The sequence below is a fragment of the Lactuca virosa genome, chromosome 5 (assembly GCF_052849685.1).
Source record: "Lactuca virosa cultivar CGN04683 chromosome 5, Lactuca_virosa_CGN04683_v6, whole genome shotgun sequence".
In the NCBI taxonomy this organism is placed as follows: Eukaryota; Viridiplantae; Streptophyta; class Magnoliopsida; order Asterales; family Asteraceae; genus Lactuca; species Lactuca virosa.
In genome coordinates this window covers 438765052-438785852 of record NC_136430.1, presented here as the reverse complement: position 1 = coordinate 438785852, position 20801 = coordinate 438765052, and the positions used below count along the sequence as shown (strand labels likewise).

The 20801-nt window shown below is 34.5% G+C and overlaps 1 protein-coding gene and 1 long non-coding RNA gene across 3 annotated transcripts; both read left to right on the top strand.

The window, feature by feature from the left end:
* The first annotated feature begins 7792 nt into the window (after positions 1–7792).
* Positions 7793–9123, top strand: LOC145113854 (uncharacterized). 2 transcript variants are annotated; one of them, XR_013710874.1, is made up of 4 exons: positions 7793–8059; positions 8200–8330; positions 8411–8711; positions 8788–9123. It is a non-coding gene; the product is annotated as an uncharacterized LOC145113854 (long non-coding RNA). The 2 variants fall into 2 exon arrangements; XR_013710875.1 differs by having other exon boundaries at positions 7793–8141; positions 8212–8330.
* Positions 9124–11725: 2602 nt separating this feature from the next.
* Positions 11726–16910, top strand: LOC145113852 (serine carboxypeptidase 1-like). The gene is made up of 14 exons (XM_079049904.1): positions 11726–11966; positions 12077–12222; positions 12747–12820; positions 13282–13404; positions 13504–13606; positions 13686–13723; positions 13824–13925; positions 14148–14228; positions 14324–14566; positions 14718–14783; positions 14874–14995; positions 16307–16423; positions 16530–16575; positions 16661–16910. Exons 1-14 carry the CDS (start codon positions 11821–11823, stop codon positions 16742–16744), a joined length of 1491 nt encoding a protein of 496 aa, XP_078906030.1. The 5' UTR covers positions 11726–11820; the 3' UTR covers positions 16745–16910.
* The last annotated feature ends 3891 nt before the right edge of the window (positions 16911–20801 follow it).

Here is a 20801-nt window from a genome sequence, read left to right as displayed (position 1 = left end):
TGCAAGAGTCACGCAGGCATTTAGCATCCTAACATATAAACCATGGGTCGGCATTGGTGCCTTCGACCCGCTAAGTGAGGAAACTCACCTCGCACAGCCGAATCGCACAGAAAATCCCTGGCTGCTGGCTGACAGATCCCTGAACTGTCAATATCAAACAACACCTAATTAACAATTGGGTTTTAATCCATAATCATAAATCCATACTCAGGGTGAAAAGATCATTTTACCCCTAACCTAGCTTGGTCCAAAACTAAGTCCCAAACTCACAATCTGAAAGGCCCAAAAGACAAATAATCAACTAAGGCCCAAATAGGGTCCAATTTTCCAAATTGGGCCTAAACCCCTTTAAATGGGCCTTACCCTAAAGTCCAACCGATCTTCCTAGTCCAAAATACTTGTACTCAGATGGCCCATTAAGAACTCAACACCCAAGCCCAAAAAGGAAGCCCAACCACGAAGCCTAAAAGCAAAAATCCACCTGACTGAGTACGTGAGTACGCGGGGCGTACTCAGCTGTACCGTAACGCCCGTAGATTCGGGCTAGTCAATTTAGAGACGATAAGCGTAAAAAAATGACTTTTTAATAGAAGATTATTTAGAATGAATAATCATAACCAAGTCATAGTATATGTTACAAGGGTTCCGTACATATAAAGAACGCCGAAATCTGAGTTATAACGAAGAAGTTATGGCCCGTCGAAGTTTTACGGCAAAACCGGCACGGTACCGGGAGACGTAAATAGTGAATTTACGATAGAAGACTTTTTAGCCTTAGTAATCTAGACAAAAGTTGTAGTATACGTTAAACCGAGAACATACAAAAAAAAGAACGTCAAAATCTGACTTCGTATGAGGAAGTTATGATTTTTCTAAGATTTGGCATAGCAGTGCACAACCCGAAATTCGAATTTTAGATCGATCGATTTTTGGCCAACACAACCTAAATGAGAATTGAAGATCTCATTGATAGTAGCGCAACGGTAAAAAGACAGACGAAAACGGCCGTCGGATGAAGAAGTTATGAATTTTTAACGGACTTTTCCTGTCCCGGCCTATTAAAAATATAACTTTAAAAATAAATTTAAAATTAGCCGACGGAGTCTAAATGAAAGTTGTAGAGTACGTCTCCACCTACGCGTGGATATAAAGAGCGTCAAAAACGGAGTTCGTATGAACAAATTACAAATTATAATAGCATATTTACTTATTAAAATAAAGTATAAATCATATATATGTACACATATATATATACATATGTATATATCATTAGAAAGGTATCAACGATGCGGTCATTATAAGACTAGTGTTGAGTACCTTTGACATTAGTTTAGTACAAATATTATTAAATCTATTTAAAAAAGTATTATAAATGAGTGTTTAGTCATTTATATAACTATAAGGTCATTAAGTAACTATGGAGGGTAGTTTTTGAAAATTCAATTATTATAAATAAGAGCAATGGGCTCTCATATTTCTTGCACCATTCTCTTGATTCAAAAGTCTTTCTCTTCTTATCCTCCGAGCATTTCGGTCCCTCGTGATTCGACTTCTCTTTCTGTAGTTTTAGTATAGTAAGGCAAGCGCTGAACCGTTGCACGAATCTTTCCTAGAAAGATTCAACGACGAAGTTCTGCCCCTGCAGAGCCCGACTCCTAGCTAAAACCCCTTGTAAGTAAGTTATGCTTACCCTATTTTAATATAACTTATATTTAAAATTAGTATTGTTATTATGAACTTATAATAAATATTTGGGCTATTATTATGACTTATATAAGTGTCGTTATAATATCTTTTTAACTACTCGCGGTACGGGGAATCTGGTTTAAAGGGTCGCATAGGGTTGTTGGATTTCAGAAGTGCTATATGCCAAAATGGTCCTGCCCTCCGGTGTTTTATGTCTGGCCCCTGTCTGTACATAGTGGTTGGAAAATATTGTTTAAACGCTTATATAATAATAATAATAATAATAATAATAATAATAATAATAATAATAATTAGTCACGGTAAATATTAGACTAAAATCTAGTGGTAATAATACTAGGTTTCGTCGAAGGAAATTATTTTTAAGAAGTGAAGCGCTGTCTGAGTTCGGAATCACCGCCTTAACAAGTGAGTGCATAGTTACTTTTATCTTACACATAGATATGAAGTATTTAATACAAATTACGTGCTATGTGTGCATATTATCTGTGTTCTTGATATCTATGATGGATGAACGATTTATACAGGTTTTAAATGATTTAAACTGTATATGTATTTTATATCTACAAAAATGTTGGGTAAAACATGGGTAGATGAAATAGTTGATGTGTGATAAAATGATGAGAGGCCTCAATGTTTAAGATGATCTAGCCATCTAGCGGAGTATAGATGACGACCACGGACTATTCTAGATAGTCCAGTGGAACGCTAGCAGACTCGTAACTTGTAGGTGTTTTTGAACTACGTATTCACTAGGTATTTTTGAATTAAGTGTTCACCATATGTTTTGAACTAAGTGTTCACCAGATGTTTTGAACTGCGTGTTCACCAGATGTACCCTGTTGTATAAACCCTGTCGACTATGAGACTTAGTGCCTAAACCCTGGTGACTATGAGACAGTGCCTAAACCCTGGCGACTATGCGACTTAGTGCCTGTTGGGTAAACCCTGGCAACGATGGGTTTCGTGTCGATTCCTTAGGATGATCCTTAGGAATGAATGAACGAGGAATAGCTAATTCTTAGGGTAGATCCTTAAGAGTAAATAAGATAATGGGGATGGGTAATTGGGTTGATTGTTTGATGTTTAACATAATAATTATATTATTGTGGGTTGAAAACCCTATGTACTCACCAGGTTTCCCAACCTGACCCACTCAAGCTTATTTGTATCACAGGTGTCGATATGAAGTTACATTACACTGAGAGATTAAAGAGATGTAGATCACTGGTGTAAATAAATGTAAGTTATGTTTATGTTTATGTTTCTGTATTGACGATGACATCCCAAATGTTTTAAAATGAATAAAATACATTTCTTAGGAAATGCTTTGATAACGTATTTATCATGTTTTTCTGGGAACAAATTCCGCAACACTTTTATTAAAAAGGGTACTCTGATTTTTATAAAGTATAAACAAAATCGGTCTTTTCTGGCCGTGAAAATGGGGATGTCACATGTACGCTAAGCGTACTCGTTATTTCACTTGTACGCCCAGTGTACCCATCCATTAAGCCAAAATCAGCATTAAGCTCTTGATGCTTAAGTCCAGAAGCTCAAATCATAGATCTAAGTTATAAACAATGTCTAGAACCATAAAGCCACTAACTTGGTGACTTTTCATGCCCCAAAAGAACCCAATCTCGAAATATAACATTCTACTTCCATTAAATGAACTCAAACTAATTCATGGGGAATTCTAAGCCTTAAAGGTGTCAACTTTATGAATCTAGGACCATAGAAACACCAAGAGTGGCAACTCTAAGCTCCTGGAGTGGTATCAACCACTAGATATCGTCCATGGGGCCAAAAAGGGTCCAAAACTTAAACAAGGAAGATCTAAGCTTCTAAAGAACAAGATCAAAGTTTTTTACCTCAAATAATCTGGAAATGAAGCACATAATCAAGATCCACAAGCTCTTCCTCGATCCCCAACCTTGCACCAAACTCCATCTTCTCAGAAATGACCCAAAAACACCAAAATGCACACCATGAGCTCAAAATGACAACCATGGAGGCTTAGAGACAATTTCTAGGGTTTTGGGGAGTTGGAGGCTGGTAAAGAGGCCAGCCCTAAAGACTTAATGAGTTTATATAGGGTACAACTTCCAAATTAGGGATTTTCCTTTAACCCTCGTACGCCCCGCGTACTCCTCGTACGCCCAACGTACGAGGTCTCGCACCCCCGATCCAATCCTCGCAGTACGCTAAGCGTACACCACACTACGCCCAACGTAATGCCCTTCGTATCAGTACGCCCCTCATACCTTAACATATTCTGAAGGCCATAACTTCTTCGTTATAAATCTGATTCTGACGATCCTTATATCCATGAAAAGGTAACAAGAAGCTCTACACTTTAATCAACTCGTACCTGCTTTAACATATACCGAACAAACATCCATTTTCCATAAAATCCCGAGCTGAATATTTACCGAAATACCCTTTGACTCCAAAACACAAACCGAATACCTAGATCATCCAAATAACCTCATCCACCTCCAAAAGAGCCCAAAACTCAATTCTTCAAGGGTCCTAATCCTATTAATACCCAATCCTTGATTACCACCCCGAAATGGAAAACGATTTGAAACAGGGCGTTACAAATATTAGCCACCTGCAACCAGCTATTTTGGGAAGAATATGTTAGAAAATTAAGGGATGGGAAAAACAATAAATATAAATTTGGATAGATTCAAGGATCATGTTTACCAAACACTTACCGAAATCTGTAATTCGTCCCTTTTGCCTGGGGTACACGAATTCAGAACTGGGATAATCCAAGAATGAGCCAATCTGAATTACAGGCCTAATTCAGAATGTGAAACACAGAATACATTGTTAATGTGTTCTTGAGAGATAGAACAAATATTAAAATCAGATTTTGAGAGTATATAGTTTTATAACCCGTTTTCTGGAACATGAAAAATGTTCTTATACTAAAGGGAAAAGTGGTTATGGCAGTTACCTCCATATTTGGCGCCAAAACTGGTAGCTATTGTACATAACTAACACATACATCATCATGATGTCATCAATGGGTTTTTGGCGGGAAAATGTATGGTTGGAGTCTCATATGATACAAAAATCCATTTAGGTTTCAGGGTGTTGCCCCTTGGAACCCCGTCCGCTGACCGGTCAGCGGAACCACCACCAGGGGCTCTGTCCCTTAGACCCCGTTAGGGGCGCTACCCCTAGACCCCATCAAGGGGCTGCAGCCCCTTGGAACCCTATACCCACGGGCGCTACCCCTGGACCCCCGTATTCCCGAGTACATATTTATCACTCCGAGTGTGCACCCGCACCTCCTATCTCGGTTAGTAAATGGAGCTCAGTCTATCTCATTATTAATAATAATTACACCAAAATATGTTGATGACACTAAATTCACCAACAAAATATTTTGTGATATTATTTGAAAGATCTTTGCTTTAGAGCTCAAACTGGAACAAAGTTAAGGATCAGATGGTGTATAGGGGACAATTGTGCTATTCTTATTGGTTGGAATTAGATATATGAGTTTCAAGTTAAGGATCATATTGGTAGTTTTTTCTACTTCCCTTCAACAAATTTCCAACGAGGTGCAAGGGTGGTATGGATGAATTATTGCCAACAATAGAAAGGTTATTCTAGTAGTCCTTAGTATTCCAGATGAAGACATTACAATGGTTTATAAAGAATCATAAGGTTAGTGTATTTCCAATCTTTATTTATTCTAAATGACCACAAAAGATGTATTGTAGGGTTGCATTTGAGACCGTAGGGTATGTATGGGAAAATATTTCACTTTTTAAGTGTCACGTCAGTTTTCCCTTCACTCACCAAAACGCAAGAAATGATCACCTTTCACTACCTTTTATTTTTAGTCTTTTTTTTAAAAAAAATTGATATCATACAAATATTATAATCATTTTGTAGGGAATTAAAAACCATGAATTTTAATATATTTTTTATAATTTTTAGTAGATATATAATTTAATAAATATTAAAAAAAACTGAAAAAATGTTGACCAATCAGACGAGAAGAGAGAGTAAGGGATATGCTTCCTTCACCTTTTTCACGCACCCTCTAAACCGCAGTGACGGTGTGTTAGAGTGAGGGAAAGCATCTTTCATCCCTTTCCCTCCCCTCCGACCTAAAGTCGTCATGTCATGTAATGTGATACAAACAAGTGATACGGATGTATGGAAATAGCAACCCAATATAACACATAGTATGAAATAAAATCTCATAAGCATGTGGAAGTCCCAAACTCATAAATAAACCAAAACAGTCATAAGGGCGCTACTATAATCGTCGATAGACATTCTTCAAAAGAAAGTCGAAATAAAAACCACAAAATATCTATAAAAAAACACTACTTCAGCAATTCATTATAAACTCTCCTTGACAACTGATTGGCTCGGCACCTACATCACAACACGTAACATATGTAAGTCATATGATCTAAGGCATATACTAAACGTCCTTACTCCTAATCCATTTGGATCATGATCTAAGTCTTTAGCCCTAAATCATCACAGAACCTTAATTAACCCGATACCTAATCCCATGTTTGACATAAGCCCTAGAAAACAAAAGTCTAAGCAAGGAAGAGATACCATGGAGAAAATTGAGCATTGCCTCAACTATTAATCTACATAGAAAACTCTGAGCTATCTCGTGGACTTGCAACATGTACGTAGACATCACAAAGTGTTATTCTACTTGTTACATAAGTTTAATACTACAATTCTACAACTAAAACTATGCTCCCATTTATTCTTCTCTTTCCTTATAAGAAACTGACAAATATCACTTTGTTCTATGCTCCCATTTATTTTCAGCCTGCACTCCCACAGAACTTCAAAACAGATTCAAGAATCTTTCCCCCATTTGTCATTCTTGAAACCCCTAAATTAATTATCTTTATAAAACCCTATCTAGGTCCAAAAATAAGGAAACATTAAATTCAGAAGCTTTCATTGAACACATGATCCTTAGAGTTAAACAGTTGGGCTTGATTCCAAATGTGTAAGTGGAAGCCATTAATTGAAGCTGGAAGTGGTAATGGAGAAAAAGGTTAAGAAGAATAAAAATGGGCATAAAATCCCTGATAGGGATAGAATGGTCATGGATGGTGAGTGATCGCATGGAAATGACAGACTAAACAAATATTTGCCCAGAGGTATGAATGGAGTAGAGTACTTATTCATTAAGAGAGCTCAGACCTGACATCTTCTTTCAAAGGACTTCTCCATTGGGCATTTCTAACACCAAACACCTTTTATCCTTAAGGGGTTTGTGCAAAAATGTGGAAATTGTTGGAAATTACAAATACTACCTATTTCTTGAGCTGGCAAGAAGAGAACTGCTAGAACATGTACTTTTTGAGCCAGTTAAGCCTGAAATCATGGTAGATTCTGATATACCATTGTCTTGGGGATTGTTTAGTGATTTCTTCAATCTCCATACCGAGTCAAATTTATACAAACTTTTGCCCTAATCAAAACACCTTGAAAAAGTTCTAGCTCCCTTTCAGATCGTTACCAAATGCTTATTCATTCAACAATTCACGGAAACTAGACATTTGTCTTTTTTTTTTACAACAATGCACGCCTGGTATAACACATGGTCCAGTTTAAACTCCCTGTGGGGGTAGAGAGGGGCCAGTGGCCATCCCTTGATTGCAAAAACTAGACAAATTATGGACAACTAAACATCAATCGAATTTAAATTGGATCAAACCTAAAGTTTCAAGTTGCCCACCTGGAGCGGTTGATCAATCCACAAAATCCGATGTTGGTGCTATTACAAATGCCTAAATGCATAGATTCCTTGCAAGAACCTTCAATCCAAGCACCCAAATCAAGCCCTAGCCAAGTGTGTGTTCTTAAGTGAAGGTTTGGTGAGTTACAGGAGAGAAGAGAGAGAATGGAGAGAATAAAATTGATCTATCATTCACTCTAGTCTACCTCTTCTAATAAAAGAATCCTAATTTTGCCACATGTCATCATTTTATCATCTGTTTTGCCAAGTGGCTTCTTCCTGTCAATCAATATTATGTTTTTCCCGCTAACACTTAATTACACTCATTGCATCCCTTAAAACTAGCAAGTTTCTCAAATTTGAAATCTACAGCGTGATTTTTGCACTCTTTACATCGTGAATGTAGGGATTTAAAATTTGAAATTTGAATCCCCCTATCTTCTATATCTCTACCTTGATTCTTCTTATAACCCTAGCTCCAAATCCATCTCTCTCGCTCTTTGTTTCCATTTTTATTGTGTATGTCGTCGCCTAAGGTTTTTTGGGCGTTTTCATTGTCATTGATGGGGTGTATCTATCTCCGGTTCTTGGGTGCCCTTCTATAAGGTTTGATAAAGCCCAAACCATGTATCAATGTTCATCAATTTCCTCGGCGCTTGGATTTTAATTTCCCACATTTGAATTTTAGGTATATCTTCATCATTTTGGTTTTTATTTTCCATGTTTTTTGTATGTTAAATTTCTAGATCCAAACGGAGATGCAGAAGCTGAAGCTTGATCCGATGATTTCTTCACTAACTTATGGTTTACTTGTGGTGGAACTATGATCGGACCTTACTTTTGGCTTTACTTATTGTTGGAAGACATCGATAACACAGTAAGGACATCCCCATTATATTCAATTTTTCATCTTGATTTTGTTCTGTTTGATTTAAGGCATGTTATGGTTATGTCTAGGAACAAATGGTTTGATTGATGAATTGCTTTCAGAGCTTGGATACAAATAGGTCGTGAAGATCTGTTTGACTGTTTCTGATGGTAATGCTTTATGTATTGTTTCAAACATAGTGAATGTAAGTACATTAAGTTAGTTCTTTCTTTCCACTAATTGTTGTGTGTTTTGGATAACTGAGAACATGATGGCCCACTTGGAAGGCACCGACCCACTTAGAAGGCGCCTTCAGGTGATGGTCAAAAAAAGATTCATGCCAACAAGTGAAGTTTCTCCAAGAAATTGGAAGGAGAGTATTAAGAAAAGGTTCAATTATAAATATTTTTGATTTCCATTTATACACATAAAGATTTTGTGAGCAACAAGTACGTTATACTTGCAGGTGACCCCACCAACACCTATGATGGTAGGATTATGCTTGCAGGTTACCAGTTTGTTGTTTATGTTCTACCTATTTCGTCTTAAGGCTTGAATTTGCAATTAGCAACTAAAACCCATTATGGGTTTCAATGATTGTGGAAAGTGTTTCATGAAATTGAAAGGGACAGAATGATTTTTAGGCTTGTATAAGGCAGAACCAGAGCCTCATACGAAGTTCTGGAAATGATTTGATTTTAGTTACGCTGTGATGAACCAACCACGCAAATTTTCTCATTGTTTTTTCAGATATGAAGATGTTTCTCTAACATTAATTATAGTATCATGAACGCCTTTTTCATCTGCCAAATCTTTACTTTAGGAAATACTCTTGTGCAGAATACCATTATTCATTCGTGTTTTCTGTTTTCTGGTATTATGTTGTTAAGAAATGGTGGAATCAAGAAAGAAGCAAAAAGTCTAAATTGGGATGGTAAATTTTTTTTATCAATTTACTTGGACTTGAAGGTGGAAATGAAGTCAACAACAACGCTATATTTTATTCTTCAAAATGCACCTATTGTTGTTGGCAATCAAGTAACTTGATTTACAGTAACCTCTCAATTTGTTCCGTTTTTGCCCTTTTTAATTTAAGGAAGATTATTGTTGTAAGTTAATATATTTTTGAATGGTATCTATTCTTTTCTTTTTTCTAATTTTATTTTGAGGGTATAATTGGGAAAATAGATGAAGAAATATTTGAAAATTCAAAGGTGGTTGTGTAAAGAAAAAGCTCCAGGAGCTCATTTTTTCCCATATTTTTGTTTTCTTTTCTATCACAATTCCACTATCATTGAATGTTTAGGTGGGACCTGGGTTTGTGATATTATGGTGTACATACTACATACTACCGGTTTATTAAAAAAAAAAGCTACCGGCTTATTTTAAGTAGTTCAAGAGGTAAGGTTGAGTTACAACTTACAACATAAAATGGAAGTAAAAGTGGGTTTACATACATAAACCTATTGGTAATAGGATACACAAAAAAATATGTTATTGACATTATTAATACTAAAAAAAACACTTTCATTTCTTTTGACATGCTTATTTAGTTTCAATTTTTTTTATCTTTACTTGACGCATTCATTTTTCCCCAATTAAGGGTCTAAAGTATTTTTAAGTTTCAATGACTTCTATTTTAAATGGCTTTTATTTTAAAGGGATCATTTACGTCAATGACTTCTATTATTAATTATTATTACGATTTAAGTTTCAAATTTGTTTTTTATTTTGAGACCTTGTGTAATACACGAGTTATAACCTAGTATTACATATTCAGCCCTCACACACTCCTCTTGTTGAACCTCGCCCTAGGGGCCACTTCTATTTTACACTTTAGTCCCTATAATCAATAATAATAGCATACTTTTGTATCTTATATATCTCAACATTTTAGCAACTTACTCTAGTTTATCCTCCTTAATAAATGGAGGTTTTTTTGCCACATGTCAATCTCTCATGAGTTTTGACACTTGTCATTTTGTGGTATTTTTGAAATAAATATTATCCACTTGTCAATTTTTGGTTTGTTTCAATTTTTAAAATTAAAATCATATACTTATATATGTAAAATATTAAATATCATATATATCATATTAAATTGCAATAAATACGTATCTTCCTTTTTTATTTTAAAGTTATACATTAAAAAATATTTTTTGTTTACATTTTAATGTTTAATCTTTTTTTAAACCAACCCGTGTATTACACAAGTTTGACACCTAGTAAATATAATATCCCATTACTAATTAAAGTGTCACAAACCATATCCCAAAATTTTAATTTAGAATTAAATAATTAGTTAGAGAATTTCTAACGGATGTTAAAATATGTGTACTTGCAACTCAAAAACTATGGAATAGCTAAGGTTGCGTTTGGTTGTGGAAAACTGTTTTTATTTTCTAAGAAAATGTTTTCAGAAAATAGAGTTGAGTTTTCGCTTTCAATTTTCTATGAAAATTTTAGAAAACGCGTTTGGTTGAAACCGAAGGAGTTTTCATTTTCCATATTAGAAAATTGGAAAACTGTAAAAATCAATTTTCTAATTTACATACAATTTGGAAAACTGAAAATTTTCATTTTCTTGGAAAATTTTGGAAAACTAAACGAACCAAACGCGTTTTCAAAATTTCCGTTTTTCTTGGAAAATTTTCCTAGAAAACTAAAAAATTTTCCACAACCAAACGCACCCTATATACCTTAAACTATGACAAGAATATAACGTCTGAATCTGATATCGGGTCTTACCTAAAGGTACATTATGTTTTGGATTTTGGTTTTCTCGACCCAAACCAACAGTTATACAACTCTAAATCTGATCATATGATATATTATACAAGTATCAATTAGAGTTGATAGTTTCAATATATTTATAAGAAAACAGGTGATGCAGAAAAAAATAGATATAAAAGAAAACAAAGCCGAATAGATTGAAAGTTCTCTTACAATATATTCGGATATTAACATCCTAAACGAAAACAAAATTTGTATACATATTTAATACATCAACTAATAATTACTTTTACAGTGGCGGACCTTAGTGGTGCCCGGGACTGCTACGATTCCGGCACGTAGTGTGAATTTTTTTTTTATTATTATGTTTTATTATGTTTTTTCTATTAAGTGCACCAGCTTAAAATACGAGTGACACAACTAATGTAGATTTTTTCGGAAATTTTTTTTAGTGGCACCCCTACTAAAACGTTCTGCGTCTGCCACTGTACTTTTACCATATTGTAAAGTAAATAAAGTATTTAACGCAACCAAACCAACCAAATTTAAAGCATAGAAATAAACTCATTTAACACGGTATCTAACCCGTTCAATCCATTAATTATATTAATTTTAAGACTATACTTGTCAACTTGGGTCCTAAAAATAAGGGGCTGCCTTTGAGTGTGAACAGAGAAACTTTCCCACAAAACTTCAAAACAGATTCAAGAACCATTTCCCCCTTTTTTTTTCTCTTTCTTGAAACCGGAAAATTGATTATCGTAACATGATTAAGATACTGGAATCAATCTACCTGTTCTTATTTATTTATCTCTCATTCACTACTTTCTTCGCACAATCGGCTCCTCTAAATGCCATAGTTCTTCTAGTTCCTGGGTTTACTGGCATTCTACCCTCCAAACACTACGCTGGGTACTCTTGATGTTTGCTTTCTTCCCTTCATTCTGATGTTTTCAAGAAAAGATCTGAGCTTTCTTGATGGATTTTTTGTTTGTTTTGCATAATCTTTGATGGGTTTACAGGTATGTGACATTAGATGTAATCCGTGGCAAAAAATTGTATTATTATTATGTGCTTTCAGAAAGAAACCCTTCTAAAGATCCAGTAGTTCTTTGGCTCAATGGTGGCCCTGGTTGCTCCAGTTTTGATGGGTTTGTTTATGAACATGGTATACTACACTTTTCTTCACTGTTTTATTAGAATCACGTGCCTGTCTTGATTTATTTTCACATAAATTTTCTTATTATTTAGTACAAATAGCATTTTTTGGAAGGGTAAATTTCCATGAAATCTTGAATTGACAATCCACTTGTTTCAGAATCATAATTCATGTCACAATATTGTAAAGATAAAGGATATGTTGATACCATGTCATTTTGTAATCAGAATATTTCAATAGTCTTTTTATATTTTGGGACCATAGATTGCCATTCTTAAACTGTGTATGTAATTGTAAATGTAATGCATGATATGTACTCTTAATACTCCTAATTCCCTCGAGTCCTCAAGTTCTACTCTCTCTCTATACACACCAAGACCAGTTTTCTGGGAGACCTCACCATTGTAGTCATAAGTAGTCATAACCATGGGTATATTAGGTATTCACATATGAGTGGTTCTTGTCTTGCTTAATCAATCTAATATATATATATATATATATATATATATATATATATATATGTTGTGTTGTAGGTCCTTTTAATTTTGAGAAAGATAAAACTGGAGGCTTGCCAAAGCTTCATCTCAATCCATATGCATGGAACAAGGTTTATGTTTTCAACATCATCAAAACTAATTTGATAATGGGGTTAAATGCAAGAAATAGCAACATACTTCGGCATATTTGTTTATTATAGTATCCTACATTCCTTATTTTCCTGTTACAACATTGTACTTTTTAAAATCTATTTGATTATAGAAAATATATCTAAATACAAGGCAACTTTCACCGCTATAAATGGTTAATATTTCAAAGTATAATATTCTATTCATAAATATATTGAAAGTGCAATGCTATAGTTACGTAGATTTTTCAGGGTATGATGCCTTAATAAGGAAAAAATGTAAGTACAATTTTATAAAAAAAAAAAAAAGTAGAAGAAAGAAATGAAAGTACAAGCCTATAACTCTTGCATTTTTCCCTTGATAATGTTACTAATTAATTACATAAAAAGATTAATAACAAGATTTATAATTTTGGTTGCAAATCTTATTTTCATTTGGTCAGGTTTCAAATATGATATTTTTGGACTCTCCTGTTGGAGTTGGTATGTCTTACTCCCGAGATAAATCTGACTACCACACCACGGATACAAAAACGGCTTTAGATTCCCACAAATTTCTACTTGAGGTATTCTCAAAAATAAACAAACAACAAAATGTACCTCTGAATACATACATCTATTATAAAAATGAACGTTAACTACATTTCATGTTTTTGTAAATTTAGTGGTTCAAGTTATATCCTGAATACCTTTCAAATCCTTTTTATATTTCCGGTGAGTCATTTGCTGGAATTTACATCCCTACATTGTCCTATCAAGTGATCAGAGGTAACTAACTAACTCTCTTAAACCCAAACAAACATGATTCTGAGTAAATTACGATAATGCCCTTCTTGAGATTCTTCAGGACTTGAAACCGGTGATAAACCCACTATCAACTTCAAGGTGCAACCTCAATTAAAAACTTTGTGATATATATACACACACACACACAACTACACCTATTTTCATTTTGGAGATATCTAAATTCACTAGATTAATACAGGGATACATTATTGGAAATGGAGTTTGTGATCAAGTGTTTGATGGCAATGCTATTGTTCCGTTTGTTCATGGGATGGGCCTCATATCGGATGAACTCTATGAGGTACAGTGGATTTATTTTGCAAATATGACATCAGCAGTGGGTAATTTCTTGTAGTAAATGGTTTAGAGCTAATATATTTATAATTGAGGAACGACTTTTAGAAATATGCATATCAAGAGTTGAAGTTAAGATTAAGAACCAGTTGGTTTGACTTTAAAACTGTTATCAAACTGTATTTTCATGAACAGATGTTGGCATAACTTGGATGCTAAACACATGCAGGAAGTTAACAAGACGTGTAAAGGGGAATTTTACAATCTACGAAACAAAGAGTGTGAAAGCAAGATTAGAAAAGTTGACGATGTAATTATCTACTGTTCTTTCTTTTATTCTTCCAAAATCCACGTGTTCTATGACACACACTTGCTTACCTTGGATTTCAACTCTCGTACATCCAGGTTCTTGATGGTTTAAACATGTATAACATTCTCGAACCGTGTTATCACGCTAATGATTCAAATAAGATGAATGAAAATACAAAATTACCCTTGAGCTTTAGGAAATTGGGGGAGACCGAAAGGCCCCTTCCTGTGCGAACCAGAATATTTGGGCGTGCTTGGCCTTTTAAAGCTCCGGTGAAGCCCGGTTACGTGCCTAGTTGGCCAGAGATTCTCGAAAGCTCACAAACCGTTCCATGTATTGTAAGTCGTTCAAAAAAAATGTCAAGATTATGGGGGCATTTTGGGTATTTGCTTACTAGTCAAATACGTATTTTTTTTAATTTTGTAGAAAATGAAACCATTTGTTAGGTTTTAGAATTTAGTTATGGAATATTGTTTCTATTTTTTGTAGGACGACTCAGTGGCAAGTAGATGGCTAAATGATGAAGCTGTTCGGGTAGCAATTCACGCTGACCCGGTAAGATAGAATAGGTTTCTGTTTATAGTAAGATTAATATATATGCGGATTGAATTCTCGATAGATTGTGAAGTTAAACGGATACTTCAGATTCTATTGGCTGGAAAGTGGATGATATGTACCGATAGGATTAAATATCATTCAAACACCGGAAGCATGATCCAGTACCACAAAATCCTCACTTCACGTGGTTATCGCGCTCTTATTTTCAGGTATATCCGTTCGTTATATATCCAGATAGCAAAAAATAATAATAATAACAATCATAACCTCAAGTTAGGTGTCTAAATCATCAACGAATAAGTAAAGACAATAATCTTCTCATCTCTTCACTTATATGCATGCCTCAAACATAGTGATCATTTCTTACCTAGAATACTAAAAAAAAATTAGCATGCGGAAATTGGTGTAAACATAAGTAAGAATCAACCATGATTAGTATGTCAAAGCTATATCTTACACCTCTCTTGATAGGATAATTCCTCTTGTTGGACTTACTCACGAAGAATCACTTATGTGATCCTCATCAAACAAGATGTATCTTATAAAGGATGTAAGATCATGCAATTCTTCTTTTAAAATATCATAAACCCTTTTTAATGATCTTCATTCTGCCCCCTTGACCCCGCATTTCTCCGCTACATTCCAAATACAAAATTATGTTGAGGTTTTGGGCTGCCAACGGATCTGCCCTTTGACCCCGCATTTCATCGTGTTTGTAATCAAACTCGTTTAATATGCAAGTGTGCATTTTGCACCATGTAATTTTTAATATATCATAGTTTAAATCCCCTTTGAACGTTTGTGTTTATTCCAAATACATTAAATTAAATTGTAGATGACACTAAAATCATCAACACATAACACTCTATCAGTGTCATCTTTATTACCTAGTTGATTCTGTAAGGCGTACCCCAAGCACATCTAGGTAACTAAAGGTCACGCAACAACTTCCTCAAGGAAACAATTTCATTCTCATGCTTAAATAGTTGGTCACTCTCACTTACACTTCTACCAAAATCAATGGTACCATGAGTCAAATCTCACCACAGTAAGTCTAAATATATTGTCTCAACCTTTTCATTTTTATCATAGGGGGCGTTGAGGGGGGGGGGGGGGCAAAGTGGGTAGCTGCACAGGGCCCAATTTTTTTTATTATATATTTTTATTTAAAAATAAAAAATTATAATAACGATAAGGGCCCTTTTTTTATTGTTCGTCCTGGACCTTTGAGAAAATTTAACTTCTTAGAACCGGCCCTGATTTTTATACCTCTTGAACTTATTGACATCTGAGTCCATGCCAGCTTCAGTAATCATTACAACATGTTTTATTTGGTTTTGTTTTACCTCGACAAGCGTAAGAAATGGTCCTTAAAAAACAGGATCAATGGTTATGTGTTTAAACAAATTTCCTTCAATGTGTTTCACATCACATCATACAAATGGGGAGAAATTTAAAAAAAAAAAAAAAAAAAAAAAAAAAAAAAAAAAAGAAGTTACAAATATCATGTACTCTTACAGTGGGGATCATGATATGTGTGTTCCTTTCACCGGAAGTGAAGCTTGGACACGATCACTAGGCTACAAGCTTATCGATGATGAGTGGAGGCAATGGGAGGTCGATGAGCAAGTTGTGGGGTATGCTTTCGTTGGCTAATACAAAAATACGACAATAAAACACTATTACTTATGTGAAGAATTTTAACCATGATGGCGTATGTTGATATATTTCTCCTCATTGTAGATACTTACAAGCATACGATAAGAACCTCACATTTCTCACAGTCAAGGTTTGTCATATCCATGCCTCTTAAGCTAAATGTTTGATGGTTTGTCATATGTTATTGAAATTGTTTGTACATCGATGTGATGCAGGGAGCAGGGCATACTGTACCTGAGTACAAACCCAAAGAAGCATTGGCTTTTTTCTCCCGCTGGTTAGATGGAAAGGAAATATAGGAAAATCCCATTTATCATTTTATCAATTGTTTCTAAAATAGTACGTTGTTAATTAGAAAATAAACCGGTGTCTAGAAAAAATAACGCAAAAAAATGTCATGTACAATGAAAATCGAAAAAGGAAAATATATCTTCATTGATGAAGGCCGATTATGGATCGTTGGTATTAGGCAGTCTCAAAAGCTGTTACAGTTTTGCTTTATTAATTAAGAGATATTTGACGCATTTGATTATTTGGTTGATAAACCATCTATCAAGGCAAATATTACGATCCTTTCACAAAAAAATCCTCCTTAATAAATGAGGTTTTTTTTGTCACATGTCAATCTTTCATGAGTTTTGATACTTATCATTTTATGGTATTTTTGAAATAAATATTATCCATTTGTCAATTTTTGGTTAGTTTCAATTTTTAAAACTAAAATCATATACTTATATATGTAAAATATTAAATATCATATATATGATATTAAATTACAACAAATACGTTTCTTCCTTTTTTATTTTAAAATTGTACATTAAAAAATATTTTTTGTTTACACTTTAATGTTTAATTTTTTTTAAATCAACTCGTGTAATCTACGGGTCTCACACCTAGTTGGTAATAAATTCTTGGTTCAATTACAGTTTTGGTCCCTGTGACATGTTTTTATCTGTAGTTTTTGTCCTGTTTTGAAAAAATGATGTCAATGATCCTCATGATTTCAAAATCCATCACGCTTGGTCTTTTTACAATTACCGGCAACCTCCCTCTGTTAAGAGATAAAATGACCAAACTATCCCTCTTTTGTCTCTTTCTTATTTTGTCTTTTATTATTTTTAGATTTTTTATTATTAATATTATTATATAAATGGGCCTTATCTAGCCCACCCAACTTTGAACTTGGGACACTCCCCTTTTCAACCATCCTCTTTCTTTCCGTCAAGGTTGTAAAAAATGTTAGACGTTTGCTAGTCGGTAGATTGTGGTTAAGAGATTAATCGGCTAAGCAGGGATTAATCGAGGACCATCAATTGTTAACTCGTTGAATTTTAAAAAATTAAATATGACTAATATCATTACAAAGTTCGTAAGTATCACTTATATCATAATAAAATCGGTTAATATGATTAATACAACACTAATCATTCCTCAAATAGTTTCTATTGAGATAGAACTTCTTCAAGTGTTACAATTTCATCTTTTTCTACTGATTCACTCATTTTCTAGACAGGGATTAATCGGGGACCATCAATTGCTAATTCGTTGAATTTTAAAAAATTAAAAATGACTAATATCATTACAAAGTTCGTAAGTATCACTTATATCATAATAAAATCGGTTAATATGATTAATATAACACTAATCATTCCTCAAATAGTTTCTATTGAGATAGAACTTCTTCAAGTGTTACAATTTCATCTTTTTCTACTGATTCACTCATTTTTCTAGACATGGATTAATCGCTAGGCGCCTCTAATCGGTCGGGTAGTGCCTAAGGATTAATCGGAGATTAATCGGGACCTAGTCGGGATTTTTACAACATTGGTTTTCGGTGAGCTACCACCTCAACCACGGTCTTGACCAAAAAAAAATAAAAAAAACGTGCAACCCCTACAAAAAAAAAAGACAACCCCTACAAGAAAAACGTGCATTAGCAGTGACACCACCATTAGCGGCGACAATTTTATATGTCACCGTTGATGGTGGCGTCCTCTAAAGGTGATACACAGCGATCTACGTCTTGCTCCAAGAAGTAACCCCATACATTGATCATATCACCCAATCGAACAACTTATGATCCCTTCCATCTTAGATATCATTACCGGCGACACAAATAACGGCGATTTTGTCGCCGCTAATGCCCAAATATATTAACCGTGAAAGAATTCCCTCCGATTAACCCGATTTGTCGCCATCTACATCGAGACATTCTTGCATTCATTTCCAGATTACAGCAAAACCTCGAATGAACTCATCCTCCGACGATTTCGATTTCCAAACCCACAAATGAAGCTCTAGCCACCCTCGATTGAAGCTTCGGTCACACATACACCACTGTCGACCATAATTTGCGGGCGATGAAGCATTTATTGACGACGCCTTTTGTTTTTCCGACAACGATATGTTCCCTTTTCCCTCCTTTCTCTTTCTCTTTATCTTTATCTTTCTCTTTTTCGTCTGACCATAATTACAGACCTATTTGTTGGTCTTTGTTGGTTTTTGTTGTTTTAAGTTACACCACCATTGCCATTGTTGCACCATTGGCGACTACCACCACCACAACACCACCGGCGACCACAGGTACATATTTTTGAATTTCTTGTATATGTGTGTGTATTTATGTGTGTATTTGGTATATATGGGTGTATTTGATCTTGTATATGTGTATGTATTTGGTATATATACGTGTGTATTTGATCTTGTATATGTGTGTGTATTTAGTATATTGGATGTATTTTTGTGTGTATTTGATCTTTTATATGTTTGTGTATTTATGTGTGTATTTGGCATATGTTCCTAATTCTCTACATGTTTTGTTCTTGTTGTTTGTGAAAATTATGATAAACATTGCTAGAAACAATAAGTAGATTAAAAGAAGTTACTTTTGTCTCAAACCTATTTGATACAATTCGGAAGAATGAATTAAACTAATTAAAAGAGTATTATAAATTTCTAGTAAAAAGTTCTTCGTGGCTTGTTTGTTGTTGTGCATCCACACTTTAATTGCTATGATAAACATTATTGGATATATATATATATATAGACCTTGAGGTAATTCTCATCAAGAGCTATAGTATATGTTTGTGTGATTGGTATATGTGTATGTGTATTTGTATATTTGGTATATGTGCATATGTAAATGGTAATTTGATAGTTTGGTAATTGACAATTTGATAGTTAATTTGATATGTAGATAAATTGGTAATTGTTAGTTTGGACCTTGGTTTAATTTAGAAGGTTTATGTTGGTTCGTTGGTTTGTTAATTTGATTGTTTGTTGAGATGTAGATAAACCGGTAATTGGTAATTTGCTTATATTTTGGTAATTGTTAGTTTGGTTGCAGGGGCGGACCTAGGGGGTCCATGGTGGCACTGGCAACCCCTGACTTTTCCGGCCGCAGTGGAAAAATTTTTGAAAATTTTTGAAAATTTTATTTTTCTACTACTGTGCAACCCCTACTGTGAAATCTTGCGTTCGCCCCTGTTTGGTTAATATTGATTGTTTAAATTATAAGTTTATATGTTGTTATTTATTATATAGTTGCAGAATCTTCGATTGATGCTTAACGATCCGGCGTGTAGTGCCGAACTTTTAGCATGGCTTGTGGCGAATAAAGCGATATATGAGGGAATGAGGGGAATGAAGACGATGTCACGTTGGATTAGTTTTATCTTTTGTTAGACATTGTAGTATGACATAAATTTATAAGACTTTTGTTATTTATTATGGTATATGTATGGTATTATAACACTTTTGGTATGTAAGTGGATGTTGTTATGTAATCATTTTTCTACATTTTAGGTATCGGTTTTTCTACGTTTAACGTTATCACATATCTGTTTTTAGCAGTGACACTATTACTGGCGAAAAGAGGCAATACTGGCGATTTTGAGCAATACCGGCAACATGCATTAGCGGTTTTTTTTTAAGCAATCATCGTTAAAGGTATTAGCGGCGAATTTGATGATCAATAGAGGTAAATTTTTTCGTCGTTAAAACCCTCTTTTCTTGTATTGGCCTCCCTCTCACCCTATTTGTCTCCGGTGTGCTACCACCACCACCACCGTTTACTCCATCGATCTCCATCGTTTGTAACTCGCTTTTAAATGTTCAAACTCATATATGCTTACAGTTTCATCGGATCATTCATACCATCTTCATCAATGTATGCTTAGGGTTTCACCGAACCAAATCCAATATTTGTATAGGGATGATGATCGGAGATATTATATGTAGGGTCGGCCCAAGGGGAGTTCAAAGTGTATCTTTGAAGAGGGCCACTAAGATCCTGAGCCCAATTTTTGTATTGTGAATTATTTGTTTGGCCCAAATCATATTAGGTTAGGAATGTAT

Excerpts from the sequence above, each read along its gene's own strand:
- LOC145113852 (XM_079049904.1), top strand. The coding sequence starts at position 11,821 with ATGATTAAGATACTGGAATCAATCTACCTGTTCTTATTTATTTATCTC. Across the intron at positions 11,967-12,076 it reads CCCTCCAAACACTACGCTGG|GTATGTGACATTAGATGTAA; the intron begins GTACTCTTGATG and ends ATGGGTTTACAG. Across the intron at positions 16,424-16,529 it reads GTCGATGAGCAAGTTGTGGG|ATACTTACAAGCATACGATA; the intron begins GTATGCTTTCGT and ends TCCTCATTGTAG.